The sequence below is a fragment of the Tamandua tetradactyla genome, chromosome 6 (genome assembly GCF_023851605.1).
Source record: "Tamandua tetradactyla isolate mTamTet1 chromosome 6, mTamTet1.pri, whole genome shotgun sequence".
In the NCBI taxonomy this organism is placed as follows: Eukaryota; Metazoa; Chordata; class Mammalia; order Pilosa; family Myrmecophagidae; genus Tamandua; species Tamandua tetradactyla.
In genome coordinates, this window is record NC_135332.1 from 37,961,095 (window position 1) to 37,987,704 (window position 26,610).

The window sequence follows — 26,610 nt, forward strand, 5'->3', positions numbered from 1 at the left end:
CCATCTTCATTCTTTTGTATATGGACATTTGTTGAGTTTTGACAAATGCATGCACCTGTGTAACCCAAACGCTTCTCAAGATATACCCCATAAAATTCCCTCCAGCTGTTCCCAATTTCTGCCCTTAATCTCCCAGGGCCAACCACTGTTTGTATCTGATTTTTACACCATCGTCTTATAGAGCAATTCCCTTGTCCTTACCCTAATTATTCTGACTGAATTAGCCCAGCCTGTGCTGTAAAAAATATTTTTTCTTAAATAGTATTTGTAGTCTTCTATGCAATAATATCACTTCTGCTATTCTATTTAAAGAAATAATGTCAAACATGAAAAATATATGTGAAAACATAGACATTTATTGTCCTTTTTTCTTCTTTTTTTACCTTGATAAAATAGAAATCTAAAATTCTAAGTATAGTGTATTTGAGGCTTTGGTGACAGAACAACTTGGAAGCTTTTGATTGGGAAAACTTAGAATAATGTTTGTTATATACTTAGTTCTTTTTGATCAAGGGAGTAACTTCTATGCATCTTCCAAATATTTCTCCTAAGGCCCATCACCAATATAGTTCTTATGGAACTTTAGGCATTCCAGAACCTGGTTGTAAATTTCTTTTCTCTCCCAGATCTCAATATCCTGGCCTCTCATCAGCCGGAATGCAAGGTCAGGGCTCCGCCTAGTCTCAAGGCTCCTAAATAAAAACATCTCTGCGGATTTATGGAGGGGTAGTCCTTCCATGTACTTAAAAACAACAACCATGTATTCAGAAACAGAATTTAGAAGTATGCTAACCCCTTCAAACAGCCCGCTATAGCCTCTTTCTTAGCTCTCTGAGTTAACCAGTAAACCCTAAAAAAAAAAGTGACCTTCAGACACACAGACACTTAGATCTCTGCCATCTGCTTCCTTCCCGTCTGCTTCCCAAATCCCAATCCTCTCTTCAGATGACTACTAGGAAGACATTATAGTACAATGCTGACTATAATCTATGGAGAGAGAAAACAACTAACAATTTTATTAGCGTGTTTAAACAGAGGAATGTGAGCAAAACTAGGAAAAGTCATCCCAAGTCCAACCATGGTTATTATGTATGATCTGAATATGTTTTTAATTTCCAAAAGTGTCTGCAATTTACAGAGAAAAAGAATGTAAAACACAAATTCCTGAAAATGGAAACCCTTAGTTTGTATCGACCGAAGCTCGCTCAGGCTGGAGAGGTCGCAGCAGTTCTGAAATGCCAGGGCGGGGCAGGAAGGACCATACTTATGGTTATTCCCCAGGAGCCGCTCGGTCTGGTTGCACGAATCAAACATACGCTCCTGCCCCAGCTCAAAGGCATTAAACGGCCTCGGAGGTCGAGCTCCTCCCGGCCGCCCCTCCCCTAAACCGCAAAGAACCATGTGGTCCGGGCCCGACCGCGGAGCAGGGGTGCCCGCTGAGCCTTTCCGCAGAGGGCGCTCGGGATGCGGCTGGAAGCCCTGCCTCCTGCCCCGCCCCGATCCGGCCAGGCCACGCCCCCGATCCGCCCCGGCCCCGCCCCGACCTCGCCCGGTCCGCTGCTGTCACGTGGTGGGGCGCCGGGTCCAGCCTGTTGCAGATGCTGCTTGGGCGGTACTCGTCATGGAGCTGGAGCGGAGGAGCTGTCAGGTCCCGCGGCCGCTGCTGCTGCTGCTACTGCTGCTGCTGGGCCTGAGCGCGGGTAGGTTCCCGCAGAAGGCGCATCCGCCGCCGTCCCTCCTCTCTCCAGGGCTGAGAGTTTGTTAGTGGATTTGTGCTTTTTGAAACAAATCGCTTTTCCTCCGTTCTTGTCTTGTGTAACTAGATTGCTTTTAGATCTCTTTTTCCTTCGTTCGAAATTCCTTTTCTACCCTTTTCTGGGCTCCGGGTGATGTGGTGCGTCCTTTGCCCCCTCAGGCAGTTGTGTTGCTTTGGGGATTTCGGGAAGCTGCTGATCAGCGAGGTCTCCGCAAACTTGGGGCCACCTCCGTTTTCCTGCCTAAAGAGATTACAACGCCTTCTTATTTTGAACCGAACCATGCGGTCGAAATGACCTTTAATCCTACCGCGAATGGGACATTTCATTGAGATAAGGCCTTTTCCCTCTACTGAACCAGAGAAGACAAGATCACATCTTCCCCCTCCTCAACGTTTTGGGCGAAAACAAATTCGCGTATAATGTGACCTGCGGGATAATTTCCCCCGTTTTCATTCTTATTGGCTCATCAGAATGCCTCTTCGTCTGAATGAAGAATTTAGGCAAGTTGCTTAACAGTTCTTATCCCTTTTGTAAAACGGGAATCATCTGACTGTACAGCTGTGTCTTGGATATGGTGTAAAATATGCCCCCGCCCTACCCCCACCCGTCCCCACTCCCAGGCAGTGACCAGGGAAAGGAACGAGATCAGGGTTATGCTGTCATTTTCAACGAGACTGCAATGTTGTGTTTCTTGTGTTAAAAGTTATCTAGGATAAACTGTGTTTGTGGATGTGTATGAGAGAGAGGGGGGGAGTCATCAAGTCTTCTATTTTTATCACTTCAATAATGCTCTTCTCATCGTGTTTTGCGCCTTCCGCCTCTTTCTGGTTTTCTCAATGTCGGTTCTTAACCATCCTTATCCAAACGGCAGCATCTCCTCTTCATCCACCCCGTCTCTACTCTGTTGGAACGTTTACTTGCCAGGAGCTGGAAATTTGAGAAAGGAAGTAGAAACAGAGCTTGAAATTTGAGAAAGAACGTGGAAACAGAAAACTCCGTACTTCCTTCACCTCTTAACATCAGTCTTTTTTAACCCGTTGAATGGTTTCTGAGAAAAAAAAGATGCTGTAACCTTGAAGTTGTCACTGTATCAAAAGGCAACATAGAAATGTATTTATTTAACCTACTCTTTTCTGATACGTATCTTGCTGATGGAGTAAAGTTAACGAAGGAAAACTGGAGTTAATGGGGTTAAAGTATACATAATGTCATGTAATCGTGTAATATACTGTAATGTAATATAATTTATACATTTATAATATATTTTAGGAACTCGTGATATATTTTTGCCAAATTGCCTTCCCAAAGAGTTGTGCTAGCTGAGAACTCCGCTCACAGCTCCTTTTGGACACTGAATATCTGTTGTCACTTTTTGATCATTAAATAAACAAAGATTTTTTAATGACCCATAACATTAATATTAATATATTTAAATATTAATGGTGGTGTGTTAATATTCATATATTTGAATATTAATAATGTTAACTATTATTTTACATATTCATCAGACATTTCTTTCTGTTTTTTTTTGAAAATTATCTCCTCACAGCTTTTACCCATTTCACTGTTAGAGTCATCAATTTTTTAACTGAAGCAAGAAAAATCACCCTTTTTCATATTTGTTGCAAATCTGCTTACTTTGTTGTATGCCTTTTATTTTTGATGTACAGAAATTTAAAGCTTTTCTCATTTCAATTCTGTTAATGTTTTTCTTTATATTTTAATGTTATTTTTAATATTTTAATTTTAAAATCCATATACTTGATCCACTTGGAATTTAGTTTGCTTTATAGTATCAAGAGAGGACCTAAATTTCTATTTTTTTCCCTCCAAAAAAAGGTAACAGTTGCCTCAGCAACATCTATTCAATAATCTTGGGCCCACAAATTTGTGATGCCTCTCTAATAGGGTATTAAATCCAAAATAAAAACCAGCATTTCACATTTTGAGAGTTTTCTTTTTTTCCCTAAAATGTCAATATTGCTTTTGTTTTTTCTAAAATTATACCAGTATTTCATGCTTATTGTTCTAATTGTGACTACCACACAAAGGCGTAAGGGAAAAAGTGAAAGCTCGCAGCCTCCTATCCCACTATTAAGCTTGATTTGTTTTTTCTTAACTGAGCTTTCCTTACCCCCACAATATATTGGGGGGGCCAAATCACATAAAACCGAAAGCAGATCATCTCTAGCTTAACATGGCCACTTCTACCAGGCTTGGACATCAGGTGTTCTTCAGGAAAATCGAACTGCACTTCTGTTTCAGGAGCAGTCATCAGCCAGCCTGGAGAGGAGGGCAAGGAAGTATGGGACTACGTGACAGTGCGTGAGGATGCCCACATGTTCTGGTGGCTCTATTATGCCACCAACCCCTGCAAGAACTTCTCAGAGCTGCCCCTGGTCATGTGGCTTCAGGTAAACATAGCTTCACGGTCGGATCTGGGGTTGAGGTCAGGTTCCGCTCCCTCACCACTTTTCTTGCTCTTAAGGGTTGAGGCACCTCAGTAGGTAAAGAGGCCTGATTTGATTGGCGCACGGCCAGCTGGAAGTATCCTAGGCCTGGGGCGCTGGCCTCCTTCTGAGGCGAGTTGAAGGACTGGGCAGTCGTGGAATCTAAATCAGAGGGTGAGGGCCTTTTGCTGGGTCTTTTTTATTATTTTTTTAATTGTCGTAAAATATATGTCACATATAATTTGCCACTTTAACCATTTTTAAATGTACAGTCATTTGCTGGCACTATTTACATTCTCAGTGGTGTGCAAGCATCGCCAGTATCGACGTCCGAAACGATTTGCTCATTGCCAGGGTCTTGAATTTTGGGGCCAGGCAGTTGCAGGAGCCCTTACAGAAAGCTCCTGGTGAGATCTTGGACTCTTGAAAGTGTTTTAAAAGGTTCCGAAGCAAAGATGGAGGTACCCTGACCCTCTGCTTTCTCTGCCTCATCCTCTCCTCCATGTCCTTTCCTAGACCCTGACTTTTTGCCCCCAGAATAAGCTGGTCTTTTGGAAGGATCTGCTACCACGCCTTAGTATCTAAATAGGGATTGTAGGCCCTGCCCCTCTCCCCGAGGGTGTTCACGTTTTAATCTGGTTTCTGATTGTGGGACAGGAAAGGCAGGAAACTCCTTGAAAGGTATTTTGCGAGCAGGCAGAGGATCCTATCTGGTGTTTCTGAAATATCTGTCAGAGGTGGCCCCACCCACCTGGATGACCAATCTCTAGAGAGGGGTTGGAGGGACACAGTCTTGCTTCAGTCTCTGGAGTTAGAGGTGAGGATCAGTGGGACGCGCAGAAAGGAAAACGCCTCAGAACCGTCGGGTCTCAGCCCAGGGACCTTCTGTCCACCTCGGGGACCTGGCTACTAAACGCTTTCCTACAACGCACAGCTTTGGCAAGACCTGGCTTCTAAACGCTTTCCTACAACGCACAGCTTTGGCAAGACCCTTCCTCTCTGGGCCTTGGTTTTCTAATCTTGTTATTAATCAGCAGAACTTTTTGCTCCCCCAAAATGAAAGTTTACGTATGGAAGTCAAAGCAGATAAAAGCAGAAATGCTGTGACTGGGTTGGGGGGGGTCAGGGGTGGGAGTGGGGGGATGGAGTGCAGAGTCCCACCCATTTGCCTCGCTTTGCCCCAGGCTGCTCTGCCTTGTACTGCTCTCAGGAAGGCAATTTGAAAAAACACTGAATTTCAGAGATTGCAAACTGTCTTTTTGGTTGACAGCAGCAGAGCGGGCTTGATGTTTCAATGAGTTGTTGCCAACCTCTTAAAATCAGGAAATGTCTTTCCCCTTTCCCCAGTCAGGAGATTAAGCAACTTTGGGCCTGATTCGCTACCACCATACTAAGGGGTAGCTGCCCCCTTTCATTCAGGGTGATGCCCATCAAAAGAGGTGGGTTCTCTGCCTGATGAGCTCAAATGACCAATTCCTGGAACCAGTTTCAAAGAGAGGGAGAGTTTATTGCAAAACAGGAAGCAGGAGCGCAGATGATCTATTGGCCTAAAAATCTATCTCCCTGAACTGCAGTAACTCATAGTTTTATAGTACCAAAAGATGGGCAGGTTTTAGGATAAGGAGCACAGGGCCTCAGATGATGTAATTAGAGGTGATTTAATTATTGAGCATGCACAGATTGATTACATGCTTAGTCACAGAAAGTATGTAAGAAAATGGCAGCCTCGTGTGATGACGGGTGTGATTTTTAGTATAACAAGGTATAAGTCACTTATAGGTTAAAGTTGAAGCTTCTGCCCATGTCAGGCAGGCCCATTTTAGTTAGATCTAGGTTCATCCAGCAAGATAGCTTTGGAATTGAGGTGCATTAGTTCTGGGCTGCTGTAGGGCCTTTCATTAATAACCATTAGGGGCTGTCTTTAGTGATCATAAGACTCTCAAGCTGGAAAACAGGATCAGATGGTACACGTGAAGGGTCTGTCGCAAGGTTTTTACAGTCACAAGATAAAGGCTGTACAATCATCAGCGATCAAGGCAGCTGGGTTACAGTTCAGAGACTTCTGGAATTTCTTTCTGTCTCCTCCAGTATACCAGAAATTAAAAAGGAATGTCTGTATAATGATTCAGTAGTCATAATCATCCCCTAAATCCTCACTCCTCAATTACAGGGACAGGAGCCCTCTGGGGACCCCCGCCCCGCCACCTGGTTTGCTCTGCTCTGTGACAGCGCCTGCTGCCTGGCCCCTGTCCAGGTTGGGACCTTTGGTTGGGTTCCTTTGAGCTGAGATGCTATTTGAAGATTACCAATTTGTAGACCCTCAACTGCTCTTTTCATTTCCCCAGAGCCCCAGGGGAGAAGCCAAAGAATTATGATTTAGGGAGAAATATTTAGTTCAAAAGATGTATTTTAGGAGCCTACTGAGCTAGAGTGCAGTGACTTCTCTGTAGGAATCGTTGAGAATTGACGATATATCATCTGTGTGGAGTAGTGAGCTATTTTAGGTGTGCTTTCAAGTCTTTTAAGCTTCCACTAGTCCTCATTTTAGTCACTGGATACCCACAGGCCATGGCAGCTCCCAATTCCAACGTTCTTGACAAAAAAAGATTTTGTAATAGGATGTTCTTAAACAGAACAGAGGTGATCCTCCAGCCAGCTTCTCACTGCCTTAAGGGGTCTGGGGGTCATTTGCCACCACTATAGCTTATCAAAAACAGAAAAGAGAAAATGGGATTTATCCTATGAAGACCAGGCACCCTGTGGTTCCCAGCTTTCCTCCTTTTGCTTTGGCCCTGCCCCTATTGCAGGAGGAACACTAGGAAACGGAATCCAGCTTCCATTCAAGGGGACATACTTGGTTTGATTTATTGCACATTATATTGTAAGCATGTTTTAATGTTGCTGCATGGTTTTTCATAGTTTGTGATTTAAATGGCAGTATAACAGGCCATCCTGTAGACATGCAATGATGTACTAACCCAGTATAGCCGGGTTCCAACATTTTGTTGTTATATAAAGCACCCTGTAATTGAGGAGTGAGGATTTAGGGGGTGATTATGATTACTGAATCATTGTACAGATATTCCTTTTTAATTTCTGGTGTACTGGAGGAGACAGAAAGAAATTCCAGAAGTCTCTGAACTGTAACCCAGCTGCCTTGATCTCTGATGATTGTACAGCCTTTATCTTGTGACTGTAAAAAGTGTTGTGAAAAGGAGATGTGATGAACATCTCCATCTAGCTCATGAACTTTTTTCCACTGTGTTAGGAAATCTTAAGATACAAACTGCATTTAATTAGAGGGAAATATAGCCTCCCAGTTTTAGCATATCTAGCTTGTTGCAGGTTCAAAACATTATAAATGTCTTATAAAGTCTTTCTCTGTTGGGACCCTTTGCAGTTGTCTGCTTACCTCTTAGCCCTGACTCTACCTTGTTTTTTTCTTTTCTTGTTTCATTCCCTTGAGATTTCCTTACATAGATGACCTTGGCTGCTGTTTCCTCTGAGCTCTTCCCTTCTGTCTGTCCTTTTGTTCTAAGCCTTAGGCCTGCCCCTCACCTCAGCTGATATACTTTCCTCATAACCCCCTACCCCCACCCCCTGGCTCAGCTAGCACCTGAGCTTTTGTCCACAAAAGCACATATCAGCGTTTCCCCTGGCCACTTCCCAGAGGGGTCTCCCATCACAATGAGAAAGTCCACCCAACCTGCTCCTGTTGTGCCCTTGGTTCCTCTCCTCCCCTCTCTTAGCTAATCAGACCTTCAGAACCTCTGCCTCCCCCATCTCTGCCCACCTGCCCATCAGGGGCCCCCTGCACTGACCTTCGCTTCCAAATCCTACCTCTCCCTGCCCCCTGGGTGCCCACAGTGTCAAGTGCTCCCTGACTTGGGACTTTGCATATGCCACATTGTATCCTGAGAATCAACATAGCCAAACCATCCCTCTGTCTGGATACCTTATCAATTCAAGAGAGTCTAAGGAGAGAGTCTCCCACCTAAAGAGCCCTAGCAAGGAGAGGCTGTGGGATGGAGAGTAAGTAGGCTGGCCGAGTGAGCTGGGGCTGGGACTTCCTGCTCATTTTTGAAACTAGAGGGATTGGACAAGAAGCTCTTTTGAAGTCTTCTAGTTGTGAAGGTCAACGAATCCAAAGGTAGGTCAAGGCTCAAGCTCAAGAGGATCAGGAGGTAGGAAAGTTCGCTTGGGGGGGCATTAGCCCAGGTCTGTCCCGTTCACACCAAAGGGTTGCAGCATTTCGGAGTGTTTGTGCTCGGCGGACCAGCCGCCCTAAATCATAATCATTGACTCAGTGTGGTCTTCCATTGTAATGACGCAGATTTGATTAAAATGTTCCCTGGATTTATTTTTGTTTCTTTTCTCTTCCACAGGGAGGCCCGGGAGGTTCGAGCACTGGATTTGGAAACTTTGAGGAAATTGGGCCTCTTGACAGTAAGCTCAAACCTCGAAGGACCACCTGGGTAGGTACAGCGAGGGTCGTCCCCAGTGGAAGCTGTGATGGGACTTCTCTCTGGCCCCTCCCCAGCTCTGGGTGGGGTCACAAATGTAGCAGCACGGCCAGGCCCACCCCCTCGTCCCCTTCCTCTCCCCCTTCCCGGCAGGTAGGCAGGCCTTGGGCCCTTGTCCACAGAATTCCTCTCTAGGGCAGCTGCTGCCATTTCTCAGGAAAGCTGAGCCCAGGCTGATCTCTCTCACCTTGCTTATTCTGGGACCTTTCTGTCCACTTGCCTTCAGAAGCCTACCCTCGCAGCTGCACCTGGGACCTTGTCATTAATCCACCTCTTGGCCGGCTTTGAAATCTCAGACCCAGAACCCCACCATCTCCTATCTCTTCCTTTCTCTTACCTTGCTTCTCAACATTTCGACTTCATCAGGATTTCAACTCCCTTGTCCCCTCTTGTTTTGTTTTATTTTTCCCTCTTAAAATGTTCTTGTGGTAACATTTATAGCATAACATTTGCTATTTTAACCATTTTTAGGTGTACAACTCAGTAACATTCATTAAATGTATAGTATTGTGCTATTAGCCCCACATTCTATACCAGAACTTTTTCATCTCCGCAAACAGAAACTTTGTACCCATTAAGCAATAACTCCTCATTTTCCCTTACCATCTGCCCCTGGTAACCTCTAATCTACTTTAGTTTCTGTGAATTTGCTTATTCTAGATGTTTCATGTAAGTGGAGTCATACAATATTTGTCCTTTTGTATCTGGCTTATTTTTCTAGCATGTTCCCCCAGCTATTATTAAGTCTCTCTACTTCCCTGCCCTCGCCACCACCCTCATTCTAGTTTCACTTCCTTCCCTAACTGCAGTCTGCTCAGCCCCTCACCCCCGGCTCCCTTATCCTTCCCTGCTCTCAGCCCTGCCAAGCCTAACCTTGGCCAGTCCCCCACCCACCTGCCCTGGCCCTGTGCCCAGGCTGCCAGACCCTGCTGGCAAAACCACACCACTGGGCAGTTGGGCTGGGGCACAGCTGTCTTGCTTACTCAGGGCCTCACAGCCTCATCGGCCTTGTGCTTAGGACCTCTCCGTGTCCGTCTGGCAGCACCCCTGCTCCTCCAGTCTTCCTCACCATAGCTAACCTGTGTCCCTGCTTCATCCTATAGCCAGCACTTTCCTGCCCTCACCAGTAAACCCACTCCCTTTCTGCCCCTTCTTACCAACTTCTTGCCCATCTCAAAGCAAGGGACCCTTCTCCAGGCTGCTACATCCTCAGAGACTCCCCTTTGGTCTTTGGTCCCTTTCTGTTTCTTTGTGCTCCCTCCAATCACTTTTCTCCCCTCGGGGTGCAAACATATGCAAAATCTTTTCCACATGTTTTCCCTAAACCTGGAACATTCCGGTACCTGGTGCCAACTGAAATGTCACTTCCACTCTAGGTAACAGGTGCACCACTAACCTCCCAGAGCTAAAGGGGGCAGCGTGGCTGGTGCGTTACTAAGATCCTTCGAGTCCTAAAATTCCGTAATTCTAGGCCTCTTTGGAAAAGGTAGTAGAATAAATTCAGACAGGTCCAATGTGGAAATTGGATTCATCTTGAAGATAACTGATGTGTGATATGCAGGCCTCGAGTATACTCTCATTGCTTCAAGTTACTGCATAGACTGACATTTAATGCGTTTGTGTTGTTTGAAATGTGACAACTTAGATTCTTTGATCTCCATGTATTTGCCAGTCTTTCCTTCTTGTCTCTCCTACTAATGTTTGTCTTTGCCAAGTGTCCTGTCATTTCATTAAAGAAAAATCCCTTTTTTTTTTTTTTTTACATGGGCAGGCACCGGGAATCAAACACAGGTTCTCGGGCTTGGCAGGCAAGCATTCTTACCTGCTGAGCCACCGTGGCCTGCCCAAGAAAAATCCCTTTTAGCAGTAGGATGGTAACCACACTGATATCCCTTGTGTGGTTTTTGCTGAGGTTGTATAAGATGGTCAGAAGATACTTAGTGGCTATATGGCGGATTGCAACATTTGGTTTTCCTCCTTGGTTTGTAGCTCCAATCTGCCAGTCTTCTGTTTGTGGACAATCCCGTGGGCACTGGCTTCAGTTATGTAAACAAGAGTAACGCATATGCCAGAGACCTTGCCAGGGTGGCCGCAGACATGATGGTCCTCCTGAAAACGTTCTTTGATGGCCACAAAGAATTCCAGGTAAGCAGAGGCTGGGGAACAGTTGTAGGGGCTAGCAGAACAACGTTATACGAGAATAAACTTAAACTTTCCTAAGTGTTCATTGACCCTGATTCCAGAGAGAAGCTTCTCAGGCCCAGGTGAGGTTGTGGGTCATTGTTTCTGTCATCTCTAAAGGTGATTTTTTAGCTTCAGTGACCATGAAGTCAGTATTCTAATCAGACGTGATAATCAGAGGTGGGGGAAAAGACAAAAGCAGATTTGTTTTGTCTATCCTTTGCATTTCCATTGCATTTCATATTTCTTTGTGAATTAAAAAGCACTCAGGACTTTTTTTTTTAACTTCTTTGTAAATTTCTTTTCTTGCTAGATGATTCCATTCTATATTTTCTCAGAGTCCTATGGAGGGAAAATGGCCGCTGGCATTGGCCTGGAACTCTATAAGGTAACAGGGAAGGTGATTTCATTGTTTTGGTTTTGGGTAGAAAACCAAATATGTTTCTTTTTTTATTGTCACCTGATATTGATGCACTTTAAGTAAGATCTTACGCATGCAAGATAAGTAAGTCTGTAAATTATTAAACAGGTAAAGTTTAAACAGAACAATGAGGGTTGCCTTATCAAATATCACGCAAGCCATAAAGCTACAGTGAGTAAAACTGGCATTGGCATAGCAACGGGCAAATGAATTAAACGGACAGGGTGAAAAATCCAGAACCATCGATAACATCTATATGTCATATGCACATAACTATAATCACACAAATATATGTGTATATCATTCATATATGCCATCATGTATCTGATAAGGGGGCATTTCAAATAATTAGAATAGTCAACAAAGGGAGTGGAAACAAATGATGATTACTTTGGAAAATAGTAAAAGTTGGATTCTTTGCCATGTTTAAATACAAACTCTAAATGTATTAAAAATCTAAACATAAAAATCAAAATTCTAAGAGCACTTAAAAATATAGGAGAAAGTTTCATAATCTTGAGTAGGAAAAACTTTCCTTCGTGACCTAAAAGGTACATGTGAGGTCCTTCTTGGTTCCTCTTTCAGGCCATCCAGCAAGGGAGCATCAAGTGCAACTTTGCTGGCGTTGCTTTGGGTGATTCCTGGATCTCCCCTATTGGTAAGTCTCAGGTTTGGGGACACTTCTTTACTCTCCTCTCCCCATCCTTCCCAGGGGCTTTTGGGTGGAACAACACTGCACAATTTTCTGGGTCATTGGAGGGTAATTGCCTCAGAAGCGTCTGAGACATTTGGGGATCAGAATTCATTTACAGAGCACCCACTATGGACCACAGAGGGCTGAACTGAGTTCTGTTATTTGATTCTCACAATGAAAGAGCCAAATTCTACAGTTGAAGATATTCTTAAGCTCAGAGAGGGGATGTAGTTTGCCTCTGACCCACGAATGAGTGGCCTACTCAGGATTCAAACCCAGGTCTGTCTGACACAGCTCCTGCCCTCTACTACCCCTCTGCTGACACAAGCATTTGGGTTGAAATTCCCATCTGTTGCTCAAGTCAATGGCGAGATGAGGTTATCATCAGGTCCTGCAACTCAGAGGTTCACGGTTTCATAATGTGAGTGTCCTTTATGGAGTTCTAATAAAGAGTATTTATATTGAGACATCTGGGGTGTGCCTTCAGGCACCTGAGCTGGCTGTACCCCAGTGTTTCTCACCCTCAGCACTATTGACATTTTGGGCTGTATGATTCGTTGTTGTAGACGGCTGTGTTGCGCATTGTGGCACGTTTGGCAGCATCCCTGGCCACTTAATCACTCGATGCCAGTAGCAATACCCCTTTCATGACAACCAAAAATGTTTCTAGCAATGCTAAATGTCCTCTGGGAGACAAAGTCACCCGGGTTGACAACTACTGCTCTAACTTAACCAAACCTTTCACAGGCATAACCAATCTTTGAGGATAGAAACCAGAAGAGTTACCTCTGGAGGAGGGAGGGGAATGGGTTGGAAAGGGAGATAAGAACACTTTCTAGTGTAACCCGTTTTTCCTCCCTGGATGGACCTCATCGGATGTTGTGAAACTGCCGAAGCCTTGATCAGAGGCATGAGGGTCCAGCATGTTTCTTTTTAGATATCTGACTCCCACTTCCACTTTGGGGTATCTTCACAGTCGCATAACAACACTAAGCCCCTTGCATGTGGTAGCTTCATTTAATCCCTGCAATCACTCCATAAAATGGTTGTTATTATTATCCCAACTTTGCAGGTGATGAAACTGGGACCAAGAAAGGTTCAGTAACTCCTAGAGTCACACAGCTGACAGAGTCAGGATTCAGACTCAGGCAGCAGGCTCTGGAATTGTGCTCTTAACCACTACACTACACTGCTTCCCAAGACCAGTAAGTTTAGCCTCATGTCTTTGCAAGTGCTGTTCACCCTGCCCGGAATCTATTGTCTTGTTGTATTGGACAACACAGATATAGAGCATTTCCACTCTTGCAGAAAGTGCTGCCAACACACATCTAGCTCAGAGATTTGCAAATTGCTGCCCCAAATGTGTCCTGGCTACAGATTTGGGGAGGCAATTTGCTTTTTTTTAAATTTTTAAAAATTTTTTTCAAAACATATAACAAGAAACAAACACAAACATTCTTAAGATATGATCATTCCATTCTACATATATAATCAGTAATTCACAATATCATCACATAGTTGCATATTCATCATCATGATCATTTCTTAGGACATTTGCATCAATTCAGAAAAAGAAATGAAGACAACAGAAAAAAATTCATACATACCATACCCCTTACCCCTCCCTTTCATTGATCACTAGCGTTTCAATCTACTAAATTTATTTTAACATTTGTTCCCCCTATTATTTATTTTTATGCCGTATGTTTTACTCGTCTGTTGATAAGGTAGATAAAAGGAGCATCAGACACAGGGAGTAATTTGCTTTTGTAAATAATCTTCATATTGTCTCTGGGTGCTTTCTCCCTATAACAGCAGAGTTGAGTAGTTGTAACAGAGACTGCCTGGCTTGAAAAGCCAAAAATATTTGCTATCTGGCCTTTCACAGAAAAAATGGCCAAATGCTGGTCTGGATCAAGCAGGGCATGGGATGTATAGGAGAATTACAAGCCTTTTTGTGTTTTAAGAAATGAACGCAAAGGCACGGGCTTGGAAATGAAGCTGGAGAGGTGAATGAGAGGTAATTAGGCCACAGAGGACCTGTTATGCCTACCTTTCACAGGGTGTATTCTGAAGACTGTCAGTCTACTGAGGTGCTGTGCAAAGAAGGACTTTTTGATCAAGTTGTAGAAGCACTAAGCACTTGCTTCCCCTCCTGGTGGTTTGTGGGCATGTTAAAGCCTCTGAGAAGTCCTACAGGAAAGAAATAGGTTGTATTTTGTATAACTCCAAAGGTATTTAACCAAAACCACTTTTTCTTCTGATACCTAGATTTAAATCCTACAGAACTGAGATGATTTGAAATATACTTTGAGAAACTCGACCTTATGGAGCCGTTGAAGGCTTTGGCACAAAGTAGTGGCATATATCAAATGTGCTTCATAGCCTGAGGTCCTTGGTACTTTGTTGGCATCTCTGTCAATAGCGCTTGTCTGACTCATTGTTACAGTAATCATGAACTTGTCTATATCCAGGCCAACTATTCTCTTTGAGGACAGGCATTGCCTTACTTACAGTCAAATCTTCTAAAGCTCCTTTGCAACTTTAGGGCCTTCGTGCATTCTCAGTGTGTTTATGAAGTAGAGATACATTGATTGACTATATAACCACAGACACTTGAGTTACCATTAGACTTCTTCTGTAATTAGTTCATTGGTAGATGCTAGTGGCTCCAAACAGGAAGAACAAACAGGATGCAGAGTGAGGGTGGGGAAATATTTTGAGCTGTCTAAAAGTTTGAAGAAGCCTGCAGATAAGAGCCTCCACCCAGCCACCCACGGCCTGCTTGTGGAGATGCCCTCGCTGGCCATGACTCACTTGGCTGGGCCAGTATCAGGCCAAATTAACGTGCCATTAGTCTTTAGAGTCGCCTGGAGGGCCTCCCCCACACCTTCAACCCAGCTCCCAGCCACCGAGCTGTCAGTGGTCTCCTGTGTGAGGAATGTTTGAGTTAAGAAGCCTTCAAACCCAGAGCAATCAGGTTTCCTGCCTCTGTCTCTTTGCTTTGGGAGGGAAAACTGGTTAGGTTTTCCACAGTAGACTCATCTTGCATCTCACTTGTATCTGTGTGTATCGTTTTATGTCTTTGTACTTTTAGATTCCGTGCTCTCCTGGGGACCCTACCTGTATAGCATGGTGAGTAGGTGGATCCTCACCTCCAGCACCCTCTGGGTGAACAGCCCAGCGCGACTCTTCTGGTTCTGCCCTCAGTAGGGAGGCCAGGCAAAAGACATGCAATGTGGTTGACATGCCCAGCTTATCAACTTCTTTTCTTTACCTGCTCCTTAGGGACTATTCATCTATATCAAATTGGGTATCCTGAGCAGCAGCTAGCCTCAGGAACAAAGAAGGAAACATCAGCACAGTTACACCATTGCTCCAGGTGCAAGAAACATGATCGATTTAATTCCCCAACTTTTTGACACGTAAATTTTCAAATATGCAGAAAAGTTACAGCTCTCTGCTGACATTCCTATACCGACCACCTAGATTCAGTTAGCAATTTGCAATACAGTACATGCGTGTGTGGGTTTTTGCTTTTTGGGTTTTTTTGCTTAATTATTTGAAAATATGTTGCAGACGTCATGGATCTTTATGCCTAACAAGCTTAACATGCATCTTCTAAAAATAGAACCGTTCTCCTATATAACCATGTGTTCTTATCATACCTAAAAAATGAACAATAACTTCTTAGTATAACCTAAAATCCAGTCCAATTTCAATTTTCCCAAAAATGTATTTTCTTCAAACTAGATTCCAATAAAGGATCATGGTTTATGTCTCGTGGGTATAAGAAACATGGTTTTAATATGCTCACTCCCTAATAAAGTTAGCAGGAAGCGGCTAGATATTTTGAAATTTGGTAAAGAATAAAGCGCAGTAACAATAGTAGGTGATACCATTATTTTTGCTGCTAAATTGAGTGACAGCACTTTTCATATGTGAAGCCCCTTTTCTCCTTCTACCCACTCCTTCCCCTATCGCAAGCCCAATTGCAGCCATACCAGATTTAAAATCCTTAAGTATTAAGTGAGTCTTTTCTTGGTTTGCTCTGCAGTCTCTTTTGGATGAGCGGGGTCTGGCAGAGGTCTTGAAGGTTGCAGAGCAAATTCTCGATGCTGTAAATAAGGGACTCTTCAAAGAGGCCACCCAGCTGTGGGGACAAGCAGAAATGGTCATCGAACAGGTAAAAGGGGACATGCTTAAGGGCCAGTCTGCTTGGCTTTTTTCCAAGTACAGGACCTAGAATCAGGAAATCAGGTGGTCAGTGTGGTCAGTATCAGGGTCTATCCTGGGATTCCTCCCGGATCTGGAAATGATTACATTCGGAACTGTGAATGTGACGGGTCTGAGCGGTGAGCTGTGCCCCCTACAGAATCAGAGAAACACTCAGGACTGCAAGACTTGATTGTCCCTCGACTCAATGTATGGGTTCTATAAGAAATAAAATGTCTTGCAGAGGGATTATGTTGTTCCAGGCCAGTCTTTGGCTTTAGAATCTTGCCAAGCAAGCTTCTGACTCCAGTGCGCCCTGAGGGAAGAGTGGACGGGCAAGGATGAGAGCCCCCGCCCTCGCTGTAAATGAACACACAGGCTCTTGATTTCTCCTGCAGCATTGCGAGCTTGATTCCCCCACCGACAAGAGAGTGGGCTGACATAGCTGGTTTCTGTTCCTTCAGAGTTGCATTTCTTTCTGGTCCCAGCAGATTTGTAAAGTTAAAGGCCAACTTTGGATAAGATGTAGAGACAGGAGCCCTTCCTGTTTTAAAACTTTGATAAAAAGATTTAAAAATAGCAAAAAAATAAACAAACAAACAAACAAAAACTTTGATAATGGGCAAAAAACAAACAAACAAAAAACAGTCAAATATACTTTTATATTTCAGAACACAGATGGGGTGAACTTCTACAACATTTTAACAAAAAACACACCCAAGTCTGCAATGAAATCGAGCCTAGAATTCACGCAGAACCATCTGGGTGAGTGAACTCTGAAGTTGTTAACCCCGCCTCAACTTACATGCAGGAGGAAATTGATTTTTTAAAATAGCTTCATTGAGGTATAATTTACATGCCATAAAGTTCACCTGTTTTAAGAACACAGCTTGCTGTATATTGTAGAAATTTGTGCAGGCGTGACCACAATCCAGTTTTAGAACGTTTCCTCACCCCAAAGGATCCCACTTGCCTGTTTTCATTCAGTTCTTGTTCCTACCTCCAGTCCCAGACAACCACTACTCAGCTTTCTGTTTTTATAGATTTGCCTTTTCTGGACATCTCACATAGCTGGAATCATACAATCTTTTCCATCTGGCTTCTTTCACTTAGCATGGTTTCGAAGTTTGGAAACTGACTTTTATGTACTGAATTAGAATGTCACTTCTCCTACAGTCTGAGTTTGTTGTCTTCCAGCTAACCCAGGTTCACTGGGAATGCAGAATGCCTGGCATCCTCCGTAAGAGGCATCTAAAAACTGCATGAGTCCTCTAGGTTCTTGGTTCATATCCTTTGGCCATTCTGGATAATACAAATGGCTCCGAAGTGCATAGAAGGCAGCAATCAGAAATAATAAAGCATCTCCACTTTCAACATGTTTCTCACTTCCTCCATTCTGTTTAAATCAAGGTGACCCTTTACATTTTCCAGCTAAAACCCTCTCTCTTACTGCACAAAATTCCCAGCAGCTGGGAAAACATGTCCTCTAGGTTTTATTTCCAGTTCTTTGTTTTCACTGTGTACCAGTTTGGTTTCAGTTCGTCTTTCTCAGCATCATGTGAGACGCCTACAAGAAGATGCCTTAAGTCAGCTCATGAACGGTCCCATCAGGAAGAAGCTCAAAATTATTCCTGAGGATCAATCCTGGGGAGGTATTTATTAACGTGATGATTTCCTATCTGTGGAGTATGAAGGTGCAAATTCAAAGGCCTTAATTCTACAAATTATGGGTTTATAGGTGTGATGGCATGCTGCAAGTAGAACAGTATTACTCTCCATGTTTTATAGATGAGCAAACAGATATAGAATAATAAATGACATGCCAAAGCTTTGTTCAAAATCAGGGCTTGTTGGGGAGAGAGATGAAATATGCTTGGTTATGAGTTGATAAATGTTGAAGTGTGCATCCCAGAGGATCCTTATGTTCTCTTTTGCACGCGTTTGAACTTTTCTATAAGACAAAATTAAGATAAAGCCACACCCGAGGTCACAATTGGTTGCACATGTGATTTCCAGGAAAAGCGCCTTTGCAGAGTGTCGGGCACACCCGTGTGCTTGGACAAGTTTTGACCACTCTCTCTGGCTGACGTCCCCAGGCATCTTTGTGCTGGATGTGGTCCAGCACTCACCGCATTCTGGCCTGAAGGCCATAGTGAGGGAATAATGGAGTCCTTAGAGACTCCATCCTGGAGGGAGGCCTTGGGCAATTGGGACCTTGGGTGTGGGGTGGGGTGTGGGGAGAGGACACTCCAAGCTGCAGAAGTTTTCATTTGGTCCAAGATACCCCCAAGGCCATGGTCAGGAGGCCCATTCCTGGGGAGGCCCCTTGGCAGCTGCTGAGCGGCTAAGACTCGCCTCTAACCCTGGTTTCCATGGCATACACGGGCCCTCCTATCCCAATCCACAGTCACCAAGGACCGGGTATCCTCATTTCCCACACCCCTTAAGGTTTTCTGGAAATGAAGAAAAAAATTAACTAGCTCAAATAAGAAGATAGAATCCAGTGTCAGAAGCTGCAAGGGATGGTTACCACTGTGGGGAGCTGTCATAGCCCTGCGAAAAGGGAGGTGTCAGAAGTCACAGGGGCCAGCACAGGTGGGTCTCCAGACCACATCTTATTGGTCCTCACAGCTCATCTCCCCCATTTTATCTTTATATCAGTATTTTCCAGCCTCAGCTACCATGGTTGTAGGAACCTTCTCTGTCCAATGTGGCTGGATGGGCAAGGGTAACTACCTATTTGCAGAGGATTTTGATAGAGAAAAATCTCTCTGGCTCCAGATGTTTCTATATATGGTCAAGAAAGGACAGATTGTCCTTGGCCAGTACACCGGGGTCTTGAGTTCCAGTCTGTGGTTAAGCACACGTAGACTGTAGTTAAACATGCCGAGCCTAGCTGTTTTACCATGGAATGTTTCTTAGCCTCTCTGAATCTCATTTTCTTTAACCATCACATAAGTTAAGATCCTTGACCTCCTAGGGGAGGGATGGAGAGGAAATTGATATTGCTTATAAAGTACTAACTTAGTGAATAAACAATAGCTGCTGTTGCTACTATTCTTATCTGATATTACGGTGATAACGCTGATGACTGGGAACCTAGCAGCAGCCTATGCCGAATGCTGCCTCTCTTCCCCGGGCCTCGAGAGCCACATGGTTTTAACAAGGGCCAGCTCTGAATGGAGGCGTCTGATTTGGTTTATCACCTAAGGAAGCCTCACTTGTTGAGAACTTAAAACAAATATTGGCCCAAGCCCAATTTGTTCCCGGCAAGGACCAGACTAAAGCATGTTTTCTGAACTTCTCCCTATGCTTGAGCAATCACTTTCTCCAGGTTTTAGTTCCTCATTAAAAACGGGATGTGCTATCATCCTGAGCTCTTGCGTGAATGGACCACGAGTGCTGTTTATGCGTCTCCTCTGCTCCACCAGCTCAGGCACGGGTTTCCATGCGTCCAGAGTCATTGTTAAGGGTTGCCCAGTGGACACGCCTAGGTGCCTTGGCCCAGGATGCTCTCTCTAGGTCTAGTAGAGTCTGAGCCTCTGGTTCTGGTAGATTCCAAGCTGCACTCCTCTTTGCAATTGCAGGTCAGTCTATGAGCGTCTTTGAGAACATGGCAGGGGACTTCATGAAGCCGGTCATCAGCATTGTGGATGAGCTGCTGGAAGCCGGGGTCAATGTGACCGTGTATAACGGACAGCTTGATCTCATCGTGGATACTATGGGTAGGAGCTGACTCCACGGGGTGCATGAATCAATGTCATGTGTTGACTGAAGAACTGGCCTTGGACATGTAATTTTGAGGGAAGGCCGGCCTCTAAATGTCAGAAGCAGGTAGCTTCCTGTTACATCCAATCTCCTCTGGCCTTGACTCTTTGAAGAGGGGGAAGCTGCATACAACTTGGGCCCTTCTTAGGTTTTGAGGCCCATACGTATGATTTTAAAGAGCACCCCTTCGTTCCCCTCTACAGAACATTTTAAAAGAAAAGACATTTTCCTGGCCCTTGGGCAAATGCACTATTTAATTGAGGGAAAACTTAGTCTTTGTGCAGGGTCACAGGAGATGTTAAGCCTGCAAGGTGAATTAAAATTAAACTCTCGTGACTCTCTAAACCCGAGGACCCGGAGAAATGGTCTCTGTGTAGTCCTAAGCAGGTGCTTCTCTCTCATGCTGTCACCCACATGCTCACTTCTGATTTCAGTAGGGCCAGAGAGGGGCTCAGATGCAGCTTCTCAGAGCCGTCAGTCAGTCGAGGCTCGTGGTTTGTCAGGTCAGGGCATTTCTTGAAGTCGGCAGGATTGAGTTGTGTTGTGACTTGGGGGCCAAGGGCACTAAGAACCATTTGAAAAGGTTCTGCATGTCCTCCATGCACGGCCTGGGGGCTCCATGCTCTGCCTCCCTATCCCTGGGGGTTTCTCAGGGCCCCCAGCATCCTTGCCAACCTCTTAGAGAGGCTGACTTGCTTCCTCCAGAGCATGTGGCAGTGGGAGACTCAAGGCAAGAAAAACATGGGCTTCACAGCTGGTGCTTTTCCGCCAGGAAGGCTTGGTGTTTAGAGTCGGTTCTGGGAGTCCGCAGCATAGCCATCCCCGGTAGCTTGTTAGATGTGCAGGACACAGCCCAGACCTGCTGAATCACAGTGTGCATTTTAGTGAGATCCCAGGGTGACATTTGGGAAGCACCAAGCCATAGGACGTGTGTGTGTGTGTGTGTGTGTGTGTGTGTGTGTATTTTTTTCTCCCCCCGCCCAGCTCTTAATAGCCAACCCTCTGGTTGTCCCTCTCACCAGGTCAGGAGGCCTGGCTCCGGAAGCTGAAATGGCCAGAACTGCCTAAGTTCACCCAGCTGAAGTGGAAGGCCCTGTACAGTGAGCCAAAATCTTTGGAAACATCTGCTTTTGTCAAGTCCCACAAGAACCTGGCTTTCTATTGGATTCTAAGAGCTGGGCACATGGTGAGAGCACGTCAGCACTTGTTCTAGACTTACAGTTGTTCTGGGAACAAAGCCGCGGGCTGTTTATTATGTGTGTGTGCTGCCTGGATTGCCCTGTAAGAAGGGCTTCAACTTTTGGAGGGTTTTGGACTCTGCTTATATAACTTGATTCCTTTGAGCCTGGAAACTCTTATTTAAAAAGTACATCCTCCTAAGATGGTTAAGCTGGGCCCTCTGTTCTTTGCTCATTAGTTTATACTAAGAATTTATTTCCTCTTAACAGTTTATCCTGAAGGAATAGGGTTTTAATGGGGAAAGAGGAGAGAAATTATCTGATGGAGGAAAAAAACAAAGCTAGGTGCTCAGTAAACTGGGTCATCAGAACATGGCACAAAGCAGGGGGAGGGGAGAAAGAGAGTTTTCAAGCAGTGCAGGCACCAGGATTTCAGTTTAGAAGAGACTGTGGATGCAGAGATACATCACTCAGAAAGGCTGTCCCACTGCTGTGACTGCAAAGCAAACACGCTCTTTCCCCTTAGGTTCTGTCTTGTTTGAGTGACTTTCCATGGGCTGAGGGAGATTGTAGAGGGCTCTAGCCACCCCCCAACACACACATCTGCAAAGGAGGAATGCATAGGAAACTAGTCTTAAACCTCTGTTTGCAGTAAGCATATGGTATGTTTACTTGGATGGCTGAAGAGGTACTGGTAGAGATTATCGGGGGGACGAAGTGCCCTCCCCTCTAGCCACTCCTTGGGGACATTAGTGGTTCTCAACCAGGCTTGAATTTGGGTGTGGAAGGGGGCATCTCGTGGGAGAGGCCAGGGGTCTTATTGAATGTCCTACAATGGACAAGACAGCCTCCGCAACAAAGAATTGTACAACCCAAAATATTATTAGTGGCATTTTGGGTTGTACAGTTGAGAAATCTTTGTATAGAGGGAAGGGGGAGCTTGAGCATTTGATAAGACTTGATTCCATAATATTTATTAGCTATCTGGCCATGGACGACTTATTCATCACCTCTCTGACCCTAGTCTCCTCTTCCATAAAATGAGAGCAATAATATTCATAGGGTTGCTGAAGAGATTAAAATAAGGTCCTTGGCACAGTGTTAGATACCAAGTTAGCATTTAGTAAATGCAAGAGCCCATCCTTTTTCCCTTTTCACATATATGTTGATCTATCCTCTTAAGATTTTCTAGAAATGAAGAAGCTTTAAGCAAAACCAGAATTTCTCTTATTTGTCTATTCAATGAGGAAACATCTGAGTGTCTCCTAGCTGCTAAACCCTGTGCTAGGTAATGAATACAAAGATGAATGTTGCCCAGGGCCTGTCCCTGAGGAGCTCACAGTGTAGGAAGGCACGCAGGGTAATAGACTGTAATAACACAGAGCAAGAGATTCTAAGATGGGTTTTGGCCCAGAGAAGGGTACCCAGTCCAGGCTGGGGAATCTGGAATACTGGGCCCTAAAGGATAGGTAGGAGTTAGGTAAAGAGAAGAGGGTGTTGGGAGTAGGGGAAGCAGTGTGTACACAGGGGCCCAGAGGAGATTGTGGGAAAACTGAGGCCTTGGGAGGGATGGGGCCAGAGATGAGGCTGGAAAGGTAAGCAGGAGCCACAGGGGCTTTCATACCACACTAAGGAGTTCAGACTTTATCCCGAAAGCAATAGAGTGTCATTGAGGGGTTTTAAGCAAAGGAGTGAAATTGTTAGAAATAACGTTCTAGTAGTAGAAGGATGGATCAAAAATGGGGCAGAGGGTGGGCCATGGTGGCTCAGCAGGTAAGAATGCTTGCCTGCCTTGCCCGAGGACCCAGGTTTGATTCCCGGTGCCTGCCCATGTAAAAAAAAAAAAAAAAGTGGGGCAGAGAGCGGATCTAAGAGGCTGTTATGGAATCCCAGAAGGGAGAAGAGTAAATGGCTTAAAGTGTAAGGAAGGAGAATTGGCAGGCCTTAGTAACTGTAGGGGATGAGGAAGAAATAAAGGGTATTTTTCCAGTTTCTGCTTCAGTGGCATTCTCCGGATAGGGAGGTAGCTTGCACAAGCCGCATCTGCATTTCCTGTGGAACAGCCAAGTGGGATGTCCGTAAGGCAATTGAGAATATAAACTGAATGTGTGTGGGTCTGGAGCCAAGACGGATATTTATCATTGGAGATGGAGGTTTGGGAATCAAATATGGAAAAGGCCAGGGAGAGTGCCTTGGGGAGCATCAATATTTAAGGGTCAGGAGGTGACTGAGAAAGGAGCAGCCGAGAATATGAGGGAGACCAGAGTCATCCCCAAAGCAGGGAGTCATCCCCAAAGCCTTTTCAAAAGAGGGAGTGACCAGCAGTGTCAGTGGTGCTGAGAACTCAGATAAAAGACTGACCCCCTATGCAATGATTTGATTACAGATTCTCTCTTTTTTAAAAAATATTTTTATTGAGATATTTCCACTCACTTATTTTCCATCCAAAGTTTACAATCAGGGGTTCACAATATCATCACATAGTTGTGCATTCATCACTATGATCATTTTTAAAACATTTGCATCACTCCATAAAAAGAATGAAAAAGAATAAAAACTCATACATCCCATACCCCTTACCCCTCCTTCTCATTGACCACTAGTATTTCACTCTACCCAATTTTTTTTTACCCCATCCCCCCCATTATTTATTTAATTTTTGTCCTTATTTTTTTTTTTACTCATCTGTCCATACCCTGGAATAAAAGGAGCATCAGCCACAAAATTTTCACAATCACACGGTCACATTGTAAAAGCTATATAGTTATACAATCGTCTTCAAGAATCAAGGCTACTGGAACACAGCTCTACAGTTTCAGGTACTTCCCTCCAGCCGCTCCAACACACCACAGACTGAAAAGTGATATCTCTATAATGCATTAGAATAACCTCTAGGATGATCTCTTGATTCTGTTTGAAATTTCTCAGCCACTGAAACTTTGACTCATTTCTCTCTTCCCCCTTTTGGTTACACTGATTCTTGAGTGCCATGCAGACATTTGTAGTGAAATGGCCGACTCAGAAGCTGAGTTGAATGGAGGGGTTGGGGGAATGAATGCAGAGTGAAGGAGTGGGGGCAACCACCTTTAAGAAACTGCGAGGAAGTGGCCCACCTTGTTAAGAAACGTGATCTAAAGAAAGAATGGACACACGTGGTTGTACAGAGTTAGAAGGGCTTTTTCTCGTGGTTCTGAGTTACTGAGTATCTTCAATACAGACTGAGAATAGGCTGGTGGGAAGTCTTTGAGCAAAAATATATCAATATATTGTTAGAGACAGGTTCCTACCACAGCAGGTAGGAGAGGAAGGGAGCTGACCTAATCACAAACTTACTTGCTGGAGTTCAGGCCCATTTTCTCTTGGTTAGTTACATATAAAACAAAAGGGGACAACCTGAAAATAACCTTTTGAGACTGTTATTGAATTATCCCCACATTAAATTATCCTCAAACCACTTCCCCTTTAATTGATTAAATGTCTTTCTAGTATGCCCTGCCAGGCCTCTGCCTCCAGGAAGATCCTTGCTTGGCAGGAGAGTCCAGGCCAGGGGTGTGCTACAGAGAATCGAGGCCACTGAATTTCAGAACTTGGAGGCCATCTGTTTGCAGCTCTTCTAGTAGCTTCCCTCTGGGTTGCTTTTCCACTTCTTCCCAACCTGGGATCCCCCGGACACAGAGAACCCTTTACAAGGTTTAGAAGCTCCCTTCTTCCTTGAACAATCTGGGTCCCAGCCCTTTGAGGAGAAACACAGATCGGCCCCAAATGGAGTAAACGTTTCTTTCTGAATGGCGACTTCTCCTTCCATCTGTCACCCCACACAGTAGGGACCCAGAAGAACTTACTGCCCAGTCTAGGGGTCATTTCACAGAAGGTCCTTCTCCCTGAGGCGCGCATCCTTGCAGGTGGTTGTTGCGGAGCTGACCCAATCCTGAGAGCTAGTCTCAGGATGTCATCCCCGAGCCCGGTCCCATGCTGCATTGGTGGGAATCCACTGGGATTCCTGACGTATGTGCTACTCCGTTCCAGGTTCCTTCTGACCAAGGGGACATGGCTCTGAAGATGATGCGGCTGGTGACACAGCAAGAATAGATGGACTGGGCTGCAGACGAGCCGGCCTGGCTTTGGGACACCGGAGTGGAAACGAGGACCCTGACGATGTAGGAATCTGACTTTTTTGGTTTGCGGTTGTGAAGGTTCCTGCTAACTCCCGCAGAGGACAAAATTATCACCTCTGCAGCATCTTGGAAATCATGTCTGCTTCTTATAAAACCTAAGATTTTGGAAAAATGGATTTATTTTAATCAAAACAAAGGGGTTTCATAGATTAATTTTTTTTTTCATTATAAAAGCAAGTTATGTGGGGGATGCAAAGCTAGTTCAGTGCTAGAATTCTCGACTGCCATGTGGGAGACCCAGGTTCGATTCCCGGCCCGTGCACTTCTTCCCCCAAACAAACAAGCAAAACAAAAAAATTCAATAAAATGGTGCTGCAATAACAGGATACTCGCATGGAAAAATAATGAAATGTGACCCTGCCATACAGCATACAAAAAAAAGGAAAAAGCAAGTTATGTGAACTGCAGAGAAAATGGGGAATACAGGTAAGCAAAGAACAAGACAGTACCTATATCCACCCACGTCCCAGGCAAATGCACTGACACCACTTTAGTGGACATCCTTGCGGATCTTTTTTTGCTATATATACATATATATTTGTACAAAAAATGGAATCATAACTGTAGATGTTATCTTACTGTCTGCTTTGTTCATGTATCAGTATGTCCTAAACACTATTCCATGTCAATAAATACTCTGTAACACTTTTTATGGCAGCTGATATTCTACTTTACGAACGTACCGTTTTTTGTTGTTTTTTTTTTAATCAAATACCCTGTTTCCCATAAATAATTGCTCGTTTGTTACCATCATAAACAGTGCTCTGGGGATTCATCTTGATACTTGCATTTTCGTGCACATGCTTATTTCCTTACAGTAAATTCCTAAAAAGTATAATTGTTTCGTCAAAGATTGCCACGTCTTTATAAAGTTTGAAAAAAAATTCATTAGTAATCCTGCATTGTTAAATAGAAGGATTAGACAATAAGAAATGCAAAGAAACAAATAAGTGAGACCCAACTACCCAGTGATAAAACTACTATTAACGTTTTGATGGGACCCTTCCAGGCTCTTTTTTTTTTTTTGAGGAATCTTGTATTTTTTTTAAGCCTTTTGATATACATTTCCAATCTTGCCTCCAGTTCATACTCACAGGAGCAGTGCTTGAGACTCGTATTTCTCTATATCCTAGTCAATCCCAGCTATTGTCAATCTCTTTTACTTTGCCAATTTGATAGATGAAAGAATATTTCATTTTGATTTGCTTTTCCTGAATTGTTAGTGACATTGAACCTTGTTTCCTATTT

At 44.2% G+C, this 26,610-nt stretch overlaps 1 protein-coding gene across 1 annotated transcript; it reads left to right on the forward strand.

The window, feature by feature from the left end:
- The first annotated feature begins 1,573 nt into the window (after positions 1 to 1,573).
- On the forward strand, positions 1,574 to 26,143 carry SCPEP1 (serine carboxypeptidase 1). The gene is made up of 13 exons (XM_077164869.1): positions 1,574 to 1,700; positions 4,023 to 4,171; positions 8,593 to 8,682; positions 10,720 to 10,875; positions 11,225 to 11,299; positions 11,918 to 11,990; positions 15,124 to 15,161; positions 16,084 to 16,212; positions 16,913 to 17,006; positions 17,780 to 17,893; positions 19,829 to 19,966; positions 21,032 to 21,195; positions 25,214 to 26,143. Exons 1-13 carry the CDS (start codon positions 1,622 to 1,624, stop codon positions 25,274 to 25,276), a joined length of 1,362 nt encoding a protein of 453 aa, XP_077020984.1. The 5' UTR covers positions 1,574 to 1,621; the 3' UTR covers positions 25,277 to 26,143.
- The last annotated feature ends 467 nt before the right edge of the window (positions 26,144 to 26,610 follow it).